We start from the raw sequence: 22,753 nt of genomic DNA on the forward strand, positions 1-22,753 counted from the left end.
CTTCCCTATATGCTCTCCTCAGGCTCTTTCTCAGGCTTTTTATAGGAAAAATTGACCACTTGCTAATTGCTCCCCCCCCCCAAACCACCTGGCCTTTAAAGAGGCAAGCCACCCTTTCACAGCCAGATTAAAAGGTGCATTAGCATTAATTCGGTACCTTCATGTTCATGCATTATAAGGATATAATCTTGTACTTCCTTTTCTAGAGAATTCTTTCACCTACTTCCGTTTCTTTGGAGCATTTTAATTTCTTTTAACCGTTGAGAATTTAACACTAGTCTCTGTCTCTTAAAAAAGTAGCTTTTGGCTAAGGAATTCTTTGGTTATGATTATAGGATAGCCTCAGTATGACACAGGAGATTTTGGAACGTATACTGGTGTTCAAACCTTTAAAAACAGTGAAAGGTAGATGGAATATAACACCCCTGCTTCATTCATCAGCATCAGGGATCAAACCTGAAATTTCTTCATCTATAAAAACACAAGTCTCTCTTTACTAAGCAACAAGACTTGGCTTCAGTAGTTTAATGCCAGTAGCAAACTCATAAGCCTTTATGTGGTCCACCTTCTAGTGTTAAAATTCACATTTTATAAATGGGGTTTCTTTGGGATTGCATAACACTTGCATTGTTCCACTTCTGTTAACAGTACTCTCAGATATAATAGGCTTTTCATTCTCAATCAAAAGTAGATGCTGAGCCATTTTACTGTTAGAAAAAATAATATTGTTTGGGATGCAATTTTTTTCCTCACTGGTGTTAACAAATATGGTCTATGATCATGTTGTTGTGTGCTTCCAGCAAGAACTTTGCTTATTGCACGTGGTTAGTATGCTGCTTTCACTGTATGTAAAAGTAGAAATTACCTTTTTTACAAGAAACACTTGAAAGGTTTCTTTTGTAGTAGTATTTTATTATACAAGGTTAAATAGTCAATTTTAGAAACTGTAAACTGCATCACGAATACAGAAGTTCAAATGCTCCTTGTCCTATTCACTGTACTAAACAGCATTGTAAAGTAACTTGTATAGTACTAACTCACTAACCCTGAGTTTTCTGGCGCTCTTGGCCCCTTAAATTAGGAAACAGTAACTACTCACATTGCTAAGTTGTTACTATAATTTGGAAAGGTCACATAAAGCCTCTGATTTTCAAAGTGCATTTCTTATTGACAGGCAGCTCGAACATGGCACAGATTGGTTAAGGTAAAGCAGGAGGAAGGTGCAGATAATGCAGAGCTTCACCAGTTATGGAAGAGGATGATCCAGTTACTGGCAGACTGTACACAGAATCAAGATAATGAGACACAGCAGTTGGTAAAGTTTCTCACTTATGCTCTACACAACTCAGTTTGAATGGAAATTTCTGAAGTGCTTTTTAACTTTCAGTAATGTTCCTAGGGCTCAAAAGTGAATTTTGAAAATATTCCTCTTTGGCACATAATCACTTGGGGCCAGATCCAAAAAAGAACACCAATATCTTCAGTAGAATTTAGGTACCTCAGTCCAAATTTTGATTCTGAAAACTCTTGCTTAATTGTTGCCTAAACTGTGTTGCCACCTCAGTTTCCCACATTAAAAGTCTCCCAGTATCTAACTTTCTGCTTCTGTGCATGATTAGAAAGATCTCTGTCTTAATAGGGCTGCGATTTGGTCAGAGTGTATCTCATACCTAAAACTCTTTTGACTCTAGAAAAAGCATTGCCCTGCCATGACTCCTGAAGGGATCACTTCAGTAGGCATTCTGTATGCATGCCTGCCAGGTTGGGATCCAATGCTGTGATGGCACCTGCTTTCTTTAAAAATTCAACAGGTAGTGGTACCATTCCATCTCACCCCATCTAAACAATAACTTAGTAGTTACAGGCCTTGTCCAGGATGAGAGGGCCTAGGTAAACTGCTTTGTTCTCCCTGGAAGATTTAAACCCACATCTCTTACTTGCAGAGAGAGTACCCTAATGGGTAGCTCTGTAGTCACTTGGGGAGGGGGTGGGGAAAGAGAAAGGATTACTCCCATCACCTCTTGACATTCTTTTAATTAGCCAAAAAGAACTCATTGCATCAGCAAGATGGAGCATGATTCTCTAGGTTAGGATACCCGTCTTGTGTTGAAGAAAAGCAGCGAGTTTCAGTCCCCACTCTATAGGCTATTTATAGATTTTGTATCAAACATTCATTAGCTAAAATACATTAATAGTTCCTTTACTATGAGGTAAAGGCCCTAAACACTAGGTTAAGGAGTCATGTTCTCTCTTACTCCCTCTCTGGCTAAATAAATCTGGAATACTTTATTTTTGCAAAATGGAGCAGTTCCAGCAAGACAGGTGGCGAGAGTTCTAGCCTCATACTGTACCAGGGGTGCTCACCTCCAGCCCATGGAGCCACAGCATCCAACCCACAGACCTCCCCACAGGTTGGGAAATTTGGCAGTGGGGGAGCAGTGGCAGTGAATACCACCACCCTCCTTTTCTGCCAAACTCCCAAGCCCTATGGAGCCAGGCCATATCCTGTTCCCTCCACACAGCCAGACTGAAGCTGGGCCATGCCTTCTTTCTCCCGCAGACTGGAGCTTTGCCATGCCGACTGGAGGGACGACATGTAGGGGGTATGTGTAGGTATACATGTACCCCGTAGCAAGAGGTGCCACCAACAGTGTGGGTGGTCGCCGCTTGTTACCCCACTGCTGATGTCTGCGGACAGTCTGCGATTGCTGTTGGTTGCTGTTGACACTGCCAGCGGCGTCTGTGTGTGTTTGCCAACCCCTGGTCGGCGCTTGCCACTTCCCCCTGGGAGCTCCAGCTTACTGCTGCTGTGCTCCCGCAGCCACCGTGCCCCACCCAGCTACTGGGGGCACATGTCATTCATGCCGTGCCCCCTTTGTGTGGCTGGAGTGAGGCCAGGCCACACCTCCTTCTCTCTGCAGAGCTGGGCCATGTCCCATTCCCCACACATAGCAAGATCAGGGCCAAGCAACGTGCCCTTCTCCCCACAGGGCTGCATCAGGTGAGAGCCATGTCCTGTTCTCCACGTGCAGCTGTGTTGAGGTCGGGCCATCTATTTCTCCCCATGGAGCTGGGCCACAGCACCTTCTCCATGCACAGCAGGATCAGGATCACCAGCTGGATCCAGCCTGCAGACAGACAGGGCACTGTCCATCCTGCGTGCCAGCCAGAAAGGTTGAACATCACTGTACTAGATAGTGCATGTTCCAGGGAGGTAAAAGTAATAGGTGTAAATGGTCTGCATTAAGGTAGATGAGGGCCTTATTCTGGATTTATCACTTCTTGGCTGAGTGTTTTGCCTTCTGAGTAATTTTATGAAAAGGCATCTACCTCCAGGACAGGATTCTGAGCTGTGAATCTCAAATGGAGTAAGATATTTCAGTACAGGCTTTAATAAGGTACCCAAATCTTGGGGAGAGGTAAGATTAAAGATACAAATCTTTCCTCAGAATTTCCTTATGAGTAAAAGTAGGCAACTCTCTACTCCATGTGCTCATTCTTTCACATTATATTTTAAGATGCCTAAGTCTCCCTAGGTACTGTATGATGTATGTAATATGATTTTTGATTCTGCATCAGGGAGTAGGCCACTTAAAATTAGGATTGGCACAGGTAGGTGTAGTAGCATCTATGCTTTTTGGATTTTGGGCTATTTCCAAGACAGAACTTAAGGACTTACAAGGAGGTTTCTTGTGGCCAGATGTTATACTTTAAACATACATCTATACATAGTTGTGTGGATGTGTGGGAAGCAGGGCGTGTGTGTGTGTGTATTTATGTCTGTATATGTGTGTGCAGATGTGTGTGTATAGGGTATGTGTATGTAGATATGTAAAAGAAAAAAAGAGTTGTACCTATGATCAGTGCTAAGGTCCCATCTTAAAGGCACAAAAGCTAGGAGAGTCAAAATGACAACTAGCATAAAGATATTTAATACTTCTTTAAAACTGATGGCTTCCATGATAAATAGCATTTCACATTTGTTTAGTTTGCATATGTATTATATTAGTGCCTATATTAGATTATTTTAGTACTTTAGGTAGCATCTGTTGAAGTAGGTTGCTGTCTGAGAAAGCTCATGTCTCTCTGAACCAGTTAGTTTTCAAGGTACTAGTCTGCCCTACATCCTACCTGACTTCAGACTAACATGGCTTAACACCTCTGTACTTCAATGACTAGCAGTAGATTTACTACCGTTTGAACACTATGGCTCAAATCCAGTTCTCTTTTAAGTTGGTAAATAGCACTTTAATCATTAAAATTAGTCATGTAAGTGGTATTCTGGTCTTTCTGGCCTACAGATCTTCTCCTCTTGGCTAAACACTGGCTCAGCTTCAACAGGAGAGTGGAAGAGATTCTTAGCAATGCCTGACCCATGGCCTGATGTTTCAAGTACTTTTCTAGGAGGTGAGAGCTATAGGTTTAGATCAAAGTAGGGCATAAGACAGTAGTTCTCAACGTTTTTAGACTCAAGGCACACCTTGGAAAATGCCAGCTCTTAGCCTTGAGTCATTTTTTTGACTACAGAAAAATACTAGAGCAATTCTTCTGTTGCTGAGTTCAGAAAGATTACAGCAGATCAGAACATGTTTAATACTATAGATGCCTATTTGAAATCTCTGGGTTTATCTTGTGAATCGTGTAGGTGCTAATATTGTGCAGCAGACCTATAAGAATGTTACAGCACCCTGGTTGAGAATCACTGGCTTAGAACCCAGTTTTTCTATTCACTAGTTAAGTGCCCTAACCGCTAGGCTTTGGGGGTAAAACATAGGAGGTTTTTAGCCGCCTTTATTTTTTGCAGTTTATATGGAGTTATGCTTCTTCCTGGGGGCAATAGGATTTAAAATCCATGCAAGCGATCCAAAATGTCACTTACATGGCTCACTTCAGTCACCTAAGTGCTACTTACCAACCTAAAGATATAACTGGACTTGAGTGCATCGGAATACTGTTTAAAGAACCCTCTATTATGTATTTTTTCTCTTTTCATAGTATAACTGTTTTAGTATACATTATATCCTTCTGAAAAATGACTAAAGAATTTCATATGTTCAATATTTATTACATTTCATGCTTATTCATACTGCAGTACACTTACGGACTTCTTATTACAGCTTTTGACTGCATTTGAACATGCAGTGAACTCTGCAGACATGATTCCCAGTGAAGACCATCAAATTCTGTACAGAGATTTCATTCAGTGTTTGTCAAAAGTAAGGCCACTAGTACTTGTATTCTTTTTTAGTAACCCAAAAAATAATCTTTTCCTGTTTAGTAACATGTGGATAGCTAAATAAGCTGTTTCTGTCTTTTTTCCTTTCAAGTTTCCTCATGAAACAACTAGGTTGAAGAAGGCCTGTGATGACATGATGGTTTTGTATCCTACCTTGAGTTATCCTTTAGAAGTACTTTGCTTGCACTTTATTCAGTCAGGTGAGTAGGATGTTTTTGGTTTATTTCTGTTACTATTACAAATTTTGCCTCTTGGTTCTGTACCCATTCTCCCTTTTGTCCCATCATGTCTCACAACAGAACTAACCCTTCATGGTCTATTCCTTCAGTTGGCTGATGGAATATGCTGTTAGAGACAGTTTGCACCATTTTCCATTTGAGGATATCATTTCAATTAGATGTTATGTTTCCACCGACCTGGAGAGGAGGAAAGTAGTTCTGACCTAAAGTACAGTGTCTCAGGGCTGTGAAACTTGGTGCTGTTGTACTATGAAGTGACTTTTTTAAAAAAGTAATATTTTATTACATCTGGTTTTGGTATAATGATTTTTTAGTTTGCAGCATACAAAATCTTATTTGGGGTAGTGCTTTGCAAAGCCCAAAAACAGCCTCCCCAAAAATATGACTAGTTTCATGAGCATGAAGATAATCCTGTTAGCCTATCTTTGGTAGAAAGGTTAATGACAGTTAAAGCTCTGGATAAAGGCAAAGTCAGGTGATTTGTGACCCAGAAAATACCTTTCATTTGGTAGGAGGGTTATGAATCTTTCTCTGAAAGATTTGCAAGTGCCGGCAAAATAAAATGGGTATTTGAATGAAATAGGGAAAGGGCCACATTTTTGTTTATGCTTTTTGAGGACAGCATGCTGTCTTTGCTAGCGCTAGGATTTTAAAATGTACATAATCATTTTTCAGTAGTCACTATAGAATTAATATTGCACTTGTACTGGAGGTCAGGGCTTACGTTTTCAAAAGTGACTAGTGATTTTTCCACTATTTTTAGGTACCACCGTTGATAATTTAAAAAGACCAGAACTGACTTTAAAGTTAACCAGTCAAAATTATTTTTAAACATGGTCTTTATAACCGCGAGCCACATAAAACTCAGAAACATGTGTTCTAGAGCTACACAGAAGTTCCTGTGCTTTTCAGATATGAAAGCTAAATAATCCCGATTTGTGTCCAGTGAGGTAGACTGCGTGAAAGAAATAATAGAGAAGTCTTAATTTCAGTGTTTATCCTAATTGAGGGAAACCAGAAAGACAAATCAAATCTGAATAATGCCTTTGTCAGAAGTAATAGTACACAGTTTTAGGACATATCACAACAAAACAGCATAAAAGCACTACATTGATTTCTCTTTGTGAGAGTCCTTTATTATTTCCAGCTTCCTTTATATTCTGACCAATCTTACTAAAATGAACCTTAATTATCCCATTACTGATTCCCCATCAACTCTTGCAGCTCTCAGTGTTGCTTTTCTTGTGGGGTCAGGGCCCAGAATTCCATACTTAACTAGCATATCAGAGCTATTGAAGTTATTTCCTAATACTGGAGCTGCAGATTTTATGGCATGCGTTCACATCCGCTGCTTTTTTATATAAAGTGTTATTGCCCACACTGCGAAGATCAGAAAATATAATGTGTATGTTGACACAGAAGATAAACATATTTTCCAAGTATTATTGGTTTGTTTTTACTTACCTTTTCTAAATGTTAAACAACAAGGAGTTCTAATTAAATAAGTATAAAAAAACTTATCCCAAAATTTTGAAGATGTGAACTTTAAAGATAAAGCTCCTTAATTTCTATTTAAACCTCTAAATATATGGCCCTAAGGTAACCTATACTGTCATTCCACCTCAGAATTGAGGGAGCATAAAATATGACTTAAGACTATTTTTTCCTTGTCTTCTGAGCTCTGCCAAACAGCCCAGAAATAGGGCTGGAGTACTGAACCCAAAGAAATAGGAAAATAGTTATATCTATTTACAGTTATAGAAGTTTAAAATTTTTGACCTAGCAGTAGAACCTTTCCAATTTATCTTCTCTTTTCTGATGGCAGGATGCTATAACTTTTTGTATATATTTATACACGTGTGTGCATGTACATAAAATACACACATACATGCACACTTGCAGAATTAACACCGGTCAAATGCGCCTACTGTCTTCACTGACAATGTAACACTTTGGCATCTGAAACTGAATGAACTGTAGAAAACTTCTGGAAGAGTAAATTTTTCTGATCTGTTGTTGCTTCATGAAATAAAAATGGTTCTCCTATGAATTAATAACTTCATTATTCCATGAACATTTGCAGAAATGCCCAGTAGCCTGAAAACTTTCAGCCTAGAAGGTTGAATTGAAATTCATTTGGGGAAAATTAAAGCAGCATGACCTTATTAGTAAAATATAATCCTTCAGGTAATTTGTTGATTGCCCACAGATTTGTTGGCATAGTTTTCCAGTTTTAATTGCAAGGTTATTTTTTCCACATTAAACAGCTTCGTTAATGTTAATAAGTTCAATTATATTTGTAAGGAATGTTTGCAATCACGTTTACAAAGCTGCAGCTTTGTTTAGAATGGGGACGTCAAACAGATGGCCCACGGGCTAGGTTCAGTGCACAGAGCCTCTCTATCTAGTGCACCAAGCTATCAATTGGAGGACATTAGAAGCTGGCCTTTGGGCCCTATTGGGCATGGCTATTGGCAGTAGTTTGCTAACGTGGAATAGAAACAAGGGAAGATCAGTCTGGATAGACCCTGGATTATATAGATACTCTTCTCTTCAGCATCCACTGGGCCCCTATGAAATAAAGGTTAAAGGGTTAGATGGACCTGTGGTCTGACACAGTACAGCACTTCTACCTATAAGTATTAGTTTAAGTATTAAAGACCTATTCTTGTATGTAAAGGACTGCATTTGTAAAATATGAGAGTTTTCACACAAACTTATTTGATTTAACTGTACTGTCCAGTCTGTACACAGCTTGAGGATTGTTCCAGCAGCTGATATATCACACAGCATGTAATGTTTCACATTACATTAATGTATGCAAGTCATGTTCATTTGACCTAAGTCGTCTTGATTACCTAGCAAGGTGTCTTGCCTGCAGCTTATGAAGGGTTGACAATAACCTTGCCCACCCCTATAATAATGGGGAAGAATGGAATGGGCAGGTTGGTACTAGATCAAATGATCAGCTCTCCTGTACCCATTAATTTTATACGGGGAGAAAAAGGTACCTTTTCCCCTTTCCATGTGTAGATAGAGGAGTGGAACGTTCATTTTTGTAAAGATTCCTGAGTGGACTTCTTGAAATAACGGCCTCTGCTGTTTCTCCTTTGTTTCTGATTCAGTAAAGACCTGTGTTTCACCAATCTGTGTATTACTTCATGTGTTTTACAAGTGTTTGAATTGAAATGTGTCTGCTATGAGATCATCTAAGTTACTCTCTTCTACTTTAATTTCTAATTAGCAAGTGTTTATGTATCTCAGTCCTTTTCCTCTGGCATTTCCATGTTTATAGAGTCTTCTAAGATCATCAGGCATGAACTTTCAGTTAGGTGTTTTGAAAGGGGAAGGGAGTAAGTTCAAGAGGCTGAATCCTAGCTGACCTAAAAAAAGCAACACAAAACATTGAAAACTGCAGTCAAGGCAAGAAAATCATAATTTTGACTTTTCTCTATGCCATGACTGCTTATCCCTAGTTTAAAGTCTGCTGAAAGACAGTTTTCTTGGTGTATGGGTGGTCTTATTCAAAGGTAACGGCTTCATGTTGCAAAAGACCATGTTTGAAGTCTGGTCTAAGTCCAGCAGTGAGAGAGAACCTATCTGTATCTAGTAGCTAAAAAATAAACATTTTTGTTTGAAATATTAGTTCTGTTCTTGCAAATCATAACTGCTAGAGTACCAAATCACAAGCCTTTATTATAAGAAATTATGCAGGTGTCTGATAAGTAAAGACCAGAATTAAGCTTGAAATTAAGATGAGTGAGGATCATGTGTTAAGGGAAAAGCCCTAACCAGTCATAATTACAAATGGCTTTTCCCCCAAAGAGTAGGAGTTATTACAAGGCATCATTTTTCTGCATGTACTTTGTGAGTCCTACCCCTTTTCACAGTCCATATCAATAAGAAAGCCTGGATTTTGAAAATGTATTGCTATGTATTAATATACAGAGTTGCTATAGCTAGACCACAGTGCTTTAAATGATCTGTTTCTTTATTATACGATTCCGTCAACCCACCGGTAATGTTTTTCACCTTTGGCCATAAGCAAATTAAAGTTAACTGTTACACGAAAGAAAGATATCCCTAATTCTCCAAAGATAAAGGTTAAAGATAATTTTAAGTCTAATGGTGTGAGCATTATCAACTTCTCTAAACAAGAAGTATTCAATCTACAGGCAGAACTAAATGTAAGTGTAATGGGTACAATGTTTTGTCAGCAGTTAGAAGAGAATGTGTGATCTAATTTTCTCAATCTCCTTCTGCAGCTGATTGCAAGATTCATTACAGTGAACTTGTGGAACAGGCAAAGTTCTTTCAGGGAAGAGTTAATTTTGACTAATTCAGGGGCAGGTCTTTGTGAGATCTTCAGCTGGGCTAAGATGACAATCAGCCAGGAGGTATTTCCCTTGATGAGGGTGTGTACCTTTAGTAGTTTAATATAAGTGGATAAATCCAGCATCTACATGCGTAACATTTTTGGCACATGGCTTGATGGTGCTAAGCAGCAGTTTCTTCAGTTGGTATATAACACTGCTGGGAAAAAAAATAGCTGCTGTATGTTAGAAAGCTGCTACTAAAAACTCAGCTGCTTTTAAGTTTGAGAACTAGATCTGAAGTAAATTGATTTCTTTATGCATCTCTTGAGTTAAATATATTAAAGCTTTTTGTTGTCTATAGCTTTTATCAAACTGCAGTTATGAGAAATTGTTTCTCTTTATTATACTAGGTACTGTCACTGAAGAAGCCCTGCATTTCTGTTGCAGGCTTATGGAAATGGACTCAAGCAGTGGCCCTGGCTTTATTGGTTTGGGCATCAAATCCCTCCAAGAAAAAAAATATGAAGAGGCTGCCAAGCATTTGTCTGAAGGTAAATGTATAATACAACTAAGATAACTATTTGTATTGTGTGCAATGGTTAATTTGTATGGGTCACCTTTAAAGTATTGAATGGAAAGTAAAATTGGTTAATTATCTTCTAAATCAGCCAGGCAAGATGCATTTTTAAAAGATGTTGACAACTTGAAATCTAACCAATAACAAAAAAAAAAGTTGAGTAACTTTGTGTACTATGTTCAACTTAAGTTTCCCTTTCGATTCTGTGATTAATCTCTAACAGTATTTTCTTAATTTTTCAACTTGCTGGGGTGTTTTTTTTTTCTTCTTCTGAACTGTTGTTTAAAGTTCTACACAAATAAAAAGCAAAGGGAACGTGATTCTTTTTCCCCTCATCAAGGGCAGGTGCAGCTATAACGAACATCTTCCTAATCTTTCAGTTGTACTCTGGCAGCATGGAATACAACTGATTATGAGGAAACTGAACAGGGATGTTTTTTTCTTTTCAAGTTAACAACATCCCTTTTTAAAAGAGAACTTTCTTTTACAGTTTTACACTAAATATTCTTTATTGTGGGCATCTGAAAACCAGCCTAGAGTTCTTTTACAGCAGCTATAATTACTGCAGTATTCTATATTAACCATTGAGGATTTGACTGTAGTTTGCTTATAATGAGATATGACACGGTTCTTTTTAAAATAGTCTATGTGTAGAACTGGTTGGCAAACAAGAGTGGGTTCTTGGTTTTGTTTTTTGTCTCATTTATTATTTTTTTTTCAGAAGTGAATTAAAATGTCAGAACTCAGCTAGTATTGCAGGGTTGTCTCCTGGGCACTGTAGGTCAACCCACCTTTGTGGGTTGGGCTCTCCAATCAGAGTGTATCCCAGGACACATGGCTACTCCTTATCAAGAAGAAGTCACAATGTATGATGATGAAGTCTGGCTGGGGAGATGAGGCACCACAATAGAATGTATAAATTGAAATATTTCATATTTTTGGCCACTATACCTTTAAGTGTTTAGACATTTCAGCTTTTAATGAAAGATCAATTTCGAAAAGCAAACACTCTTTTTTAAAAACCTTATTTAAAAACACTTATATGTTAGACATGTCTTGACAGCATTCATTCATTCCTGTTCATAAACACAGATTTCAGATTTATTTAGTATAGCTTGTTCATAAACCCTTTTCTCTCCATATACCTTATTTGCTTCTGCTAAACCTGAACCTACCTATATGATGTGAAAGGAGCAAATACTGTGTATTCTGTTAATTTTATGTACCTCTGATCATTGAGGCCAAAATGGAAGATAAGGCTGTGGCCCAGTAAGGACTACTGAATCTGCTAGTGGTGGATACAACGTGCGTTCTTTTTCGCAGAACATGCAAGATGCTCCATTTTTAAGTAAAGGATAGGATAAAATTTCCATTTACAAATAAGTTTTTAATTGTCCTCAGAGCCCAAAGTTCTCCTTTCTTTTTTTGCGTCAGTGTACAACAAGGTACTTTGCAGAATTTGCAGATTTGTCGGAATCTGCCAGGGCCATACTGCGAGCGTTTCTGCTGAGGCTTCAAACTGGGCTGTCAACTATGCTCCTTAGTGTCTGTACTACCCCTGGCCAAAGCTGACTCCTTAGATGGGTAGACATATATGACTGGCATTAGCCAAGATAACTGGTATTTAGAGCCACTTCCATAAAATATTTACATCCTACTTGCCCTTCTTAGTGTGAGATCCTCTCCAGCCACTTAGGCTCCATGGTGATCTTGTCCCATCCGGAAAGGCATGTGATTCTTTTTAAGTCCTTGAAAAAAGAAAAAAAACAAAACACTAGTTCCTGTTGGAAAGAAGAGGAACTGTTTTGTTTTGTATTAACTGTACTGTATTAGTTTCTGCAGATCTTCTGTTGACAAAGACCCAAGGAGAAGTTTTCAAAACAGTCTAAGGGATGTTGATGTCCCTCTGCTGTTTAAATGGAAACTCTTTTGTTTTGCTTCTTGAGCATTCAAGATGCATGCATCTCTAAACTAGTGTGCGTAACTCCTCATGTTTCTCCCTCTTTGTTGATTTACTGACGGTGGATAGACACTGTGAGCTTGGCATAGTAGTGAAACTTACACTTTTACCTCCATATTAACTTAACCCTTCCTGTAAGCATCAAGACAATATCATAAACTTGGCCTCAAATGAAGAACTGTCTTTTGAGTTTTATATCATTTTGCATGATGTTTTGTGGTGGTGCACATGGGATAGAATTCTGCCAGCCTTCCAACAGCCACGAAATCTGTTTTGCATCCTCAAGTTTTATTTTAAACCAACTTTAATTTTGAAAACTAGGTTTGCAGAAGACCAGCCAGTGTCCAGCAGCATGGTATTATCTGGCAGAGGCACAAATGAAAATGCAAAAATACAAAGAAGCTGTGTTTTCCTGCAATCATGGTAATTATTTTTTTTCTTTCCCAAAAGAACCTATACAGAGAAGGATAAAGCAATATCTAATTGACTGTATTTACATGGCTTACCTCTTAAAGGTGATTTGATCTCTACAGGTGTATGTTGTCTTGATCTTGTTAGATGAGAGGCTGTTGTTTATTGGCACAAATACTGGTAACAAGTTAAACGTTGCTTTCAATTGTAACATATACGTTTTCTCTAAACAAGAAAAGGGAAAGCTAATCTCTCATATTAGAAGGTTCAAATACTATGAAATAAATAAAAATTAATTTTACAAGTGTATCAAAACTCAAACTACTGTTTCCAGTGTGTTCAGTATACCTGAGGGCTGCTAGCATAAAGTTTGTTTCTCTTTCAGCCAATTGGTTTTATCATCTTCTGAAAAAGTCTTTAGTTAAAAAATAATTATTATTTTTTTCTTTTTCTTATGGAAGAAGAGAGCCTTAATTTAAACTTAAAATGAAAAATGCGGTTCTAGTAATGTTCAAATTCTGTCAGAAACTAATAGGCTTAACAATGTCAAGTTAATTGTATCATTTTAAAGCTAGCTTAGAACTAGAATAAAAGCTGCGCTTTTTTTTTTTTTTTTTTTTTAAACAGCTCTTAAGATGTTAGAACAGCTCGGCGATCCTGATGCCCTTCTTGAGCAGAAAAATCTTGCACTTCGTTTGAAAGTAGAGGCTTTGGTTAAAACGCTAGATGCTGACATGGCAGAAGACGCCATTAGTACTCTTGAGCAGGTATTGGTTTTAACTGATACATTAAAAGAAAAAATCGGGTTCCCTTCCTGTTGCATTTGGGACCCAAAAGTTGTGGGTCTCTTTCCCTCCTACTTTTATTCCACATTCAGAAACTCTGCTATAAAGAAAATATTTGCTATAGTGTTTTTTCTTTGTGTCTTCCTCACCTTCCACCTCCCTGTTTCTCGTTCCTTGTCACATCTATTTTAATCACTTGATGGTCACTTCTGTGCAACTCCTCGCTTGATCCTTTGATGTATCCATTCTTGCTGCTTAGTCTTCTGGCTTCTCTTGAAGCTGATCTCTTTCCTCTAGCTCACTTCAGGGACAGACATTTACACACAAACTGGTATAAGTGATCTGAAACTGGTTTAAATCAGTAACATAACGAAAGTTCAGTGCACATAAACCACTTCTAAAAGGGATGAAAACTTTTTAAGATAAACCTAGATGGATGTAGTATTAGGTAAGCTGATTTAAGTTAAATAGGTTTGTTGAACTTTTGTACCCTATCCTCTCCAGATTTAAGTTAAGTCCCCGAGCATCCTAGGATGCTTTGCATCCTCCCTGCAAACACCTGCTTGCAGGGTGTGTGGGCAGGCTAGCCCTGGCCCAAGCTATCTGCTCCAGCCAAGCAAGCAGGTATGCTCTAGCACTCCCCAGCTTCTGGCGTGGGCTGCTGCAGGCATGTGGCAGCATGAGGCGTTCCTGGAATTAAAAGTGAATGTTTGTTCACTTGCTTATCAGTTCAGTCTGTGCAGCTTAGACTAACCTGCAAAGATTGAATCATTTCCTCGGGCTTTCTGACTGTCCGTACTTAGCCTTCAAGTCAGAAACGTCCTGAAGGGGTTTTTTTTTTCTCTCTCTCGTCTGTTTACAGTGACAGATATAGAAAGGACCAGATATGAGACAGGTGCTGCATTTTCCACTTTTTTTTCTCTCTCTCTCGCTCTCCTTTTTGTCTTGCATTTTAATGTATGCTGTTTTTACTTGGGTCCTAAATTTCCCCTCCAGCTCTCTTTCAGGCTCTCTTCACCCTGCAGAAACCATCGTTCTAAACCGGGGAAACTTTTTCCTTATTTTTTGGTCTGGTTCTGACACTGAAATTTGCTCATTTTGTGTTTTGGTGACTCTGCCCTCCTCTTCATCCATAAATTGTTTTCTCCTCATCCTGCCCTCTTATCTAACAATTTCTTTATTCTTCCCATCCCCCAGGCCTGCAGCCTCAGTATAATCTTAGATTTTTTTTTTCATTCCCCACTCCCATATCAAGTGTTTTGTTAAATATTTCTGTGTTCTTCAAATTTTAAGTGCTCTTTTTGGGTTGTAAACATGCTTTTACAATATAGTAACACTATATGTGTACAGTAGAGCAAAAGCTGTGTTTTAATATAAATGCATTTAAAGATCTTGGTACCAGTATTTTGTCTGTAAATGGTCATCTGCCTCTTGTATTTGCAAACCAGTCACTTTCATTATTTTTTATGGTGAACAAAGAAGTCTGGCAGATGGATAATGTTATGTAATAGAAATCTCATGGGCCTTGTTTCACAAGGCAAACTGTTTAGAAGGGGGAAAGCACTCTGGGAACTTTTTTGCTCTGGGGAATTTTTGCAGGGGGAACTCGAGCTGTTGGTAGGGGCCATCATTCAACCCCCTGCCTCCCCTTAATTTCCTCCACTAGACTACCAATAAGAAATTTATCTCTGAGCTCACCATCGTGTCAGCTGGGATCCCCCCTGAGTAAAAGAGATGCTCTCTTCACTCTTGTGCAGACCTACGTCTATACAAAGTATGGGGAGCATTCACACAGGACTCAATCCTTCCCAGGACATAGGAAGCCCTGCCACTTCTGCCCAGCCAGCCTTTACACAAAGGTGACTCTGTGAAGGGAGGGGGAGGTGGAAGCAGAAGCAGCAGGACTCCAACCTTTCCAAGATGCCTGGGACACAGCTGTGCCATTCTCCAACCATTCCAGGACCGCCAGAACACTGGGAGCCCATTTACTTCTGCCTCCAACTCTCCCTCCTCCTTTGTGCAGAGCTGGAAGGAAAGAAGGAAGGAGAGTAGCAGAGTAAAGACACTGGGCTTGAGAAAAGAAGGTATGAACAAACTTGGGGAACTGGTAGGCAGGATCCCCTGGGAGGCAAGTCCCAGGGGAAAAGTTGTCCAGGAGAGCTACCTGTATTTTATGGAAGCTTTATTAAGGATGCAAGAGAAAGCTATTCCAGTGTGACAGAAGAATGGGAAATGTAATAGGAGACTAGCATGCCTAGACAGCAATCTCTTCAGTGAGCTGAAATTAAAAAAAAGAATCCTACTAAAAGTAGGAACTTGGTCAAATTAGTAGGAAGGAGCATAAAAGTATCTCGCGGGTGAGCAGGGAGAAAATTTGGAAGCCCAGGACATGATTTAAGGTGCAACTGGCAAGTGGCATAAGGCAATAAAAAAGGATTCTACAATAATGTCAAATGTAAGAAGACTAAAGAAACCATAGACCCTTTACAAAATGCAGATGGAAATCTAGTTACAGGTGATGCAGAGAAGATGGAAGTATTTAATGCATTTTTTTACTTCAGCTTTCATAAATGGGGTTAGCTACCAGAAGACAAGTACAGTTGGCAGCAAAGATGAGGAAGAAGAAAAATAGACTAAAGTGGTAGAAGAACAGGTTAGGGATTACTTGTACAAACCGGAAGCTTTCATGCTATCAGGGTCAGATGAGATGCAACCTGTGGTACTGAAGGAGTTGGCTGAAGTAATTTTGGAGCCATTGGCTCTATCCTCTTTTAAGAACGTAGGGAGGTCAGGTGAGGTCCTGGATGACTGAAAAATGACAAACCTCTCTTCTTTTTTCCCCCTCATCTTTGATTGGGGGGGGGAGAGGATTTACAGAATTACAGATGAATCAGTCTAACCTTGATACCTGGAGAGATCAAGGAGCAAGCCCTCAAGGAATCTATTGAAAAGAACAGGTCAGCATTTAGAAAATATCAGGAACAGCGTCCATGGATTCAGCAAGAGCAAGTCATGCCTGACCAATCTAATTTCCTTCTATGAGAAGGTGACAAGCTCAGTGGAAATAGGACTTGATTTTTAGCAAGGCTTTTGACAGTCTCCTGCAACACTTCATTAACAAATCAAGAAATACAGACTGGATGAAAGGACTATAAGGGGAATATATAACTGGTTGGATTATCGCATTCAACAATGATGATGCAGTGTAGAGTTAGGAGGTGTCCAGGGGGGTTCCCAGTATTGTTAGCCATCTTCATTAATGATTTGGACAGAGGGGTTAAGTGCATGTTTGGCAAATTTGTGAATAACACCAAATTGTACGGAGATGCAGACACTCTGGAGGGTAAGGCTAGGGTTCACAATGACCTGGGTAGATTGGAGAAATGGTCCACAGCCAGTCAGATGAAAATCAACAAGGACAAATGTACAGTAATGTACTTAGGACAGATTCATTCCATGCACAAATACAAAGTGGGGAATGACTGGCTGGGCTGCAGTACTGCAGAGAAGGACATGGCGGGAGGCGGAAAGTGGGCAACAGTAGATCATAAGCTGAATATGAGCCGACAGTGTGCTTTTGCTGCCAAAAAAAAGACAACTTCATACTGGGTTGTATTAACAAGAGTGTAACTTGCAAATCAAGGGAAGGGATTCTTCCACTAGATTCAGCACTGGTGAGGCCTCACCTGGTGTACTGTGTCCAGTTTTGGGCCCTGCACTTCAAGAAATATGTGGACAGAATGGAAGGAGTCCAGAAGGGAGTGACAACAATGATAGAGGTCGGGAAAGCAAGACTTATGAGGAAAAGTTGGTAGAGAGTTATCTTGTTTGGAGAAGAGAAGAAGAGACTGGAGCATTTGATAGTCCTTCAGATATCTGAAGGACAACTATGAAGCAGATAGACTATTCTTTGTGGCTGTATGGGACAGGACTAGAAGCAGTATCGTCAAGCTGTAGCAGAGTAGGTTGGAGACTAGAAAGAATTTTGACTATGAGGATGGTTAAGGAGTGGAACAGGCTCCCTGGAGCAGTCATGGACTCTGCATTGCTGGAAATTTTCAAGAGCAGATTGGATAGATACTTGGCTGAAATGGTTTACTTTGCTGTGATGCTAAAGGGAAGGTGGGAGTGGGCAGAAGTGCTCAGGCTCCAACCCCCTCTCTCTTTGGGATACCCTGAATATTGAGAGCCCCACTGCTTCTGTCCTTAACACCTAACTGGATCAAATTCATGCAAGAACAGGAGAAGAAGTGATAGGGCTGCAACCCTCCCAAGATACCCCAGACACAGCTCCATGTGAAGAGCTTGTGGGGGGAGAGGGAGCAGGAGGAGCAGAGGGCATAGTACTAATGTTCCAGGGCAGGGAAACATGCTCTTCCTCCCGCATGCTACCTGTGCAGGGTTGGAATGTCCTGCTGCTATAGCAGTGGCTGGGGAAAAGCCACTTCAGATACATCCTCCCCAGGTGGCCTAGGGCAGAGAGAATGTGCCCCCTTGCTGCTTCCAGGCCTATATTGACCTAATGCTGAAGCAGGGGTGAGAGGCATTCACTTCGCAGAGAACTGAAGAGAATAGTAAAGGATTGGGCACTGTCTTGGGGCAGTAGCCAGGCCAGTGAGCACAGCTCCTATTCATCTGCTGGGATGAGAGAGTGAAGAGCGTTTTCCCCCTCACCCGCACAGGCAGCTGGGAGCTTCTATAACCCAGGTTTTTCCTTGGGTTTCAGTGTAGGGGAGGGGGAAGGGGTAGGCAGTATTCTTCAGGATGCTGGAGGACAAGGGAGAGTCCTATTTCTTGATGTGTAATATGCCACATTCATATTAAAGTGCATTACAAGCCAGCCACAAAGATGTTCTTTGTTCACCATTTTGTCTGGTTGGCCATTTTTTTATCGTGTAGTAAATGACTTACATGGTAAGATTGCTGTGGTCTCTTCAACCCTCTTATTTCTGTGGTTTTATTTTAACCAGGGCTCTCCATTAGTACCATCTTTCATGTGCAGTTAGTCAGCCTTATTTCACATGTATTGTAACTACCTTTCCTTCTCTCTTGCCCAAACTAAATTATATTTATAGTTTGATAAGTGATTACTGTCAAGATGCATGCAGAGCTATTCTATGTAACTGTCATTTTTGTCTACTGAATCTTTTTCCATTTTCCTACATGGAAATACTCAACATGGCTGAATACTTTCCGGCTAAACTATATAAAATCTTTTCTTAGTATGTTTCCTGTAGTTCTTCACAGCCCTATCTAACTTTTGTTCTAAGCTGTTTTGGTAATGCGTTGAGTCATCAATATCACTTAAATGTTTAACTGCTTTTTCCTGATTATTTTTTTTTTTAATTTGATACAGCTTCCTTTTTAAGACTATTTAATGGGAAATTGCTTGTTCGGTATTCTTAACTTTTGCCTTCAAAAGTGTATCGTAAAGCACAATATACTACAGAAAATTGAAGCAATTCTGCACATGTGAACTCAGCATCTTAAGCTATTTAGGACTTCCTTTGGAGAGGTCTATTAGGTTTAATAGTGGCTAATCTGCAGCATTTACCTGAAGGTGTTCTGTTTTGTTTTTGTTGGAGTTTGACCAAAATAAAATCTGCTCAGTTGTGAAACCCAATGGCATACAGTACATTTGAATTAATAGTACAAAACATTTGCCTTAGAATATGTACAACTCTTCAATTATCATTTGCAACAAATTTTTATTTTCTATACCTGAAGGTATTTTAAGTCTTAAACGCCTTTTTTGTTTTATGTGCTGTAGCACACTCTTTTGGATACTGAGATATATCAGTAAAGCAAAGGAAACTTTTTTTTTCCAGTGATGCCCAGGAACCCAAAGTAAGCCCCTACGTATTTATTCAATCCTTCCCTCCACCCAAATATGAATGGTACTGATTAGGCATTCATCAGTAGTTGGCACCTTTAAAAGATCGGCAGGAGAGCCTTGACATTTTCTAAGTGTTGTTTTTGTTACCTGGGGAGGAACTGAGAAGGGTAAATATTTACTACTTTGTATTGTGTTGGCTGTTGGTTAGTACCTGTCAACATGTAGGGTCAGAAAATTCAGATAATGCTTATTCTTTCTAGGTGCCTGGTGTAAATAGTGACCCAATACTTCTGGCTCTTAAAGGTCGGGCTTACATAAACAAAGGCTTGATCGACCAAGCTTCAAAGGTTAGTATGTTGTTGTTTGTGTGAAGTTTTTATTTTTCTAATCGAACTCTTTCAGCATGAAACTATAGACCACACAATATCCCTTTGCAGGTTGCACAACAGATTATGTCATCTCATCCTCACGTGGCAGAAGCCCATGCTCTTGAGGGGTTGATTCATTACACTCAAAAGAATTATCAGCAGGCAGAGAGAAGGTAAGATCTGTGTGTGTCTCTTCCTTTTTTCTCGTTTTGTTTTCCTATAAAGCATTTTCCTAACCTTTTTTTCTTTCCCCTTCTTTACTTAGTTTTCAAAGTGCTATTGAAAGAGAAGCTGAAGTGGCAGAGTATCATCACTACTTAGGACTGACTTATTGGTCCATGGGTGAAGAGACAAGAAAAGATAAAACAAAAGCTCTTAGTCAATTCTTGAAGGTAACAAAAGCATCCATAAATGTTTGTGGAATAGTCTATTGTTATACCTGAAATGGAAAATACAGTGGGTGGAATGAGTATTTACTTCGCAGTTGCTGAGTTGTGCATGGGACAAAGAAAAGAAACCAGGAGAGCCAGGAAAACTGGATATCCCTGCAAACTCTTGGAGAGGTCATTCACTGAAAGCCACCTGCCCTCCTGGAAGCTCCTAATGCTAGCCATGTTGAAGTCTTAAACAGCTGCAGCAACAACATTCTCCTCTAGGATAATTGATATCCAGCCTGAAGCATATCCTGAAATAAAGAGAAAAGCATTGGACAAAATGATCTCAGGAAAGATACAAGCTGATTAAGGAAGAGTTTGGAAAATACTGGTTTAAATGTTTGGATTTCTTATGTAGGAATTCATGTTTACACTATAGAGATTCCATTTTCTTTTCCAACCCAGAACTTTCAGCACTGGTACAGTACTCCAAGGATGAAGGCTGGATTTAAATTATTAACCCTAATATTGGTTGAAAAGCAGCATTTAAAAAAATCAAGAGTTTTTTTTTTACATTGCATGCTGACCTGATATGGTATCTGCCAGAGCATAACTTCTAAAGCTTGCTCATTCCACAGTTCAATTGATAATCCTTATATCTATGGGTGGGGAAAAAGGGCTGGCAGAAGTGTTGATATGCTTCTTTGTTGATCAATTTGACCGGTAAGGGGTGAGAATATGACATTTCTACTTACGGTCCCCAGGTTGTTAACCCTGGATTACATTGCATGTGCCCACAAGAAGTAATGCCTGAACATTTATAATGTTGGTCTTCGTTCATCATCACAAAACTATAGTTCAGTTGCTAGCAAGTTGTGGCCTTTCAGAGTTAAACCAGCAGGGTATACTTTAAGGATTTAACAGTGTAGATTTAAATTTCAGCATGACTTGGACTGAAGTTCTGTACAATGTAATACAGTAAAACTATGCATTGTATATGAAAATGACAGGTTTATATACTTTTTAAGCTTGTTGCTATAGAAAAAATCATTTTGTGCAACTAATAATTCCGGATTAACTTGTCCTTCAGAATTGGCTTGTTGACGTTGCACATGAAACAGAACAACTAGGCTATCTTAGTGCTGTCACTAAATAGCTCTGATCTGAAGTACAGGCTTCCCTCTTCTTCTTCTTCTTTTTTTTTTTTAATGTGGTACATGAGTTCCCAGATAACAGCGCATAAATTGAATTCTCATAAAGCGAACCCATTTTACAGTGTAACAAATAGGGATAGGTTTCCATGGTGGTGAGGGGAGGGAGTGAGGCTGGGACTAAGGAAGGGGCAGAGGGAGGGGTGCTGCTCCTGGGGCTGCACAAGGCAGCAAAGCAGAGGGAACAGAGCGGCACTCATCCCAGTCCTGGGGGTGGCTGGCACCAGCTGCCTACGTGCTCTGCCTGGGCTGCGCCTGTCCCCACTCACCTCTGCTTCTGGGCTGCGCTGTGCCCTGGTGCAGGCAACTGGTGTCTGCTACTCCCAGAGGCACTCCAGCATCGGCTGGGACAAGCGGAGCCCTGGGTGGCACGGGGTATGGCACTCACCCCAGCTCCAGCGGCTCCGGGAGTGGCTGGTGCCAGCTACCTGCAGCCGCTGGGCTGCACCGTGCTGCGCCTATCCTCCACTGTGCATGGGCTCCGCTTGTCCCCACTCATCTCTGCTACCAGGATACAGTGCAGCCCCGGAGCAGAGGTGAGTGGGGACAAGCGGAGCCCAGGTGCGGGGGAACAGGTGGAGCATGGTGAAACCCAGTGGCTGCTGGCACTGGCCACTCCTGGGGCTGCTGCAGCTGGGGCTGGGGTGAATGGAGCCATGGCTGTTTCCCCTCCCTCCACAGAGCTGCTTGGGTAGGGGGGGCATCTATGCTGATCGCATAAGAGCAAATAGACCCATGATTCGTTATATGCAAGGTAAAAGTATGCTTATCACATAAGAGTGAATTTACATATAAAGAACACGCATAAATTGAGGGAAACCTGTAGTCTCACACCTTGCTGCCTACTGAGTTTTTTTTCTTGTAATGTGGGGAATTCACAAGTGACTTGCTTGGTAGCACACTGCTATTTAAGTGTATGCATTATATATGTTGAACATGCCAAATAGGGATAGGTTCCCATGGTGGTCCCTATTTGGCATTATGTTGTTGAACATGTTCTATATTAGAATCCTGCTTCAAAATGTGCTGTTTGTGTATAATTGTTTATAGGCTGCAAAATTGGACAGCTACATGGGAAGTGTTTTCTGCTATTTAGGCCATTACTACAGAGATGTAGCGGGAGACAAAAACAGAGCTCGTGGCTGCTATAAAAAGGCTTTTGAATTGAATCGAAGTGATGGAGAAGCTGGATCAGCAGCTGTAGACTTAAGTATGGAACTTGGAGACACGGTATTGTATATCCAACCTCTTTTTGGAACATTTTTTTTTCTAATGTGAAGTGACTCTGAAAAGAACAGCTCCCTATTGTCAAAAATATAAAGATTTTTGGAATTGTTTTTATACACACCTGCACCCCCATTGCTTACTAATGCTATAGTTCTAAGCATGCTTGAAACCTCCACTTAAATTCAAATTTATATTAAGTCTGAAAGCAGTCGG

The 22,753-nt window shown here is 40.0% G+C and overlaps 1 protein-coding gene across 1 annotated transcript in view; it reads left to right on the forward strand.

Annotated features, from left to right (window-relative positions):
- Window positions 1–22,753, forward strand: part of TTC37 (tetratricopeptide repeat domain 37) — a 92,511-nt gene that overhangs the window by 12,567 nt on the left and 57,191 nt on the right. Inside the window, exons 6-15 of the mRNA XM_019516877.1 lie at window positions 1,175–1,315; window positions 5,118–5,216; window positions 5,328–5,436; window positions 10,202–10,342; window positions 12,650–12,751; window positions 13,367–13,506; window positions 19,621–19,707; window positions 19,798–19,901; window positions 19,994–20,120; window positions 22,364–22,543. Of these exons, the coding sequence (XP_019372422.1) occupies window positions 1,175–1,315; window positions 5,118–5,216; window positions 5,328–5,436; window positions 10,202–10,342; window positions 12,650–12,751; window positions 13,367–13,506; window positions 19,621–19,707; window positions 19,798–19,901; window positions 19,994–20,120; window positions 22,364–22,543 (1,230 nt within the window). The remainder of the gene's footprint in view (window positions 1–1,174; window positions 1,316–5,117; window positions 5,217–5,327; window positions 5,437–10,201; window positions 10,343–12,649; window positions 12,752–13,366; window positions 13,507–19,620; window positions 19,708–19,797; window positions 19,902–19,993; window positions 20,121–22,363; window positions 22,544–22,753) is intronic.

This window comes from Gavialis gangeticus, unplaced genomic scaffold (assembly GCF_001723915.1).
Source record: "Gavialis gangeticus isolate Ggan-Ray unplaced genomic scaffold, GavGan_comp1, whole genome shotgun sequence".
Lineage (NCBI taxonomy): Eukaryota > Metazoa > Chordata > Crocodylia > Gavialidae > Gavialis > Gavialis gangeticus.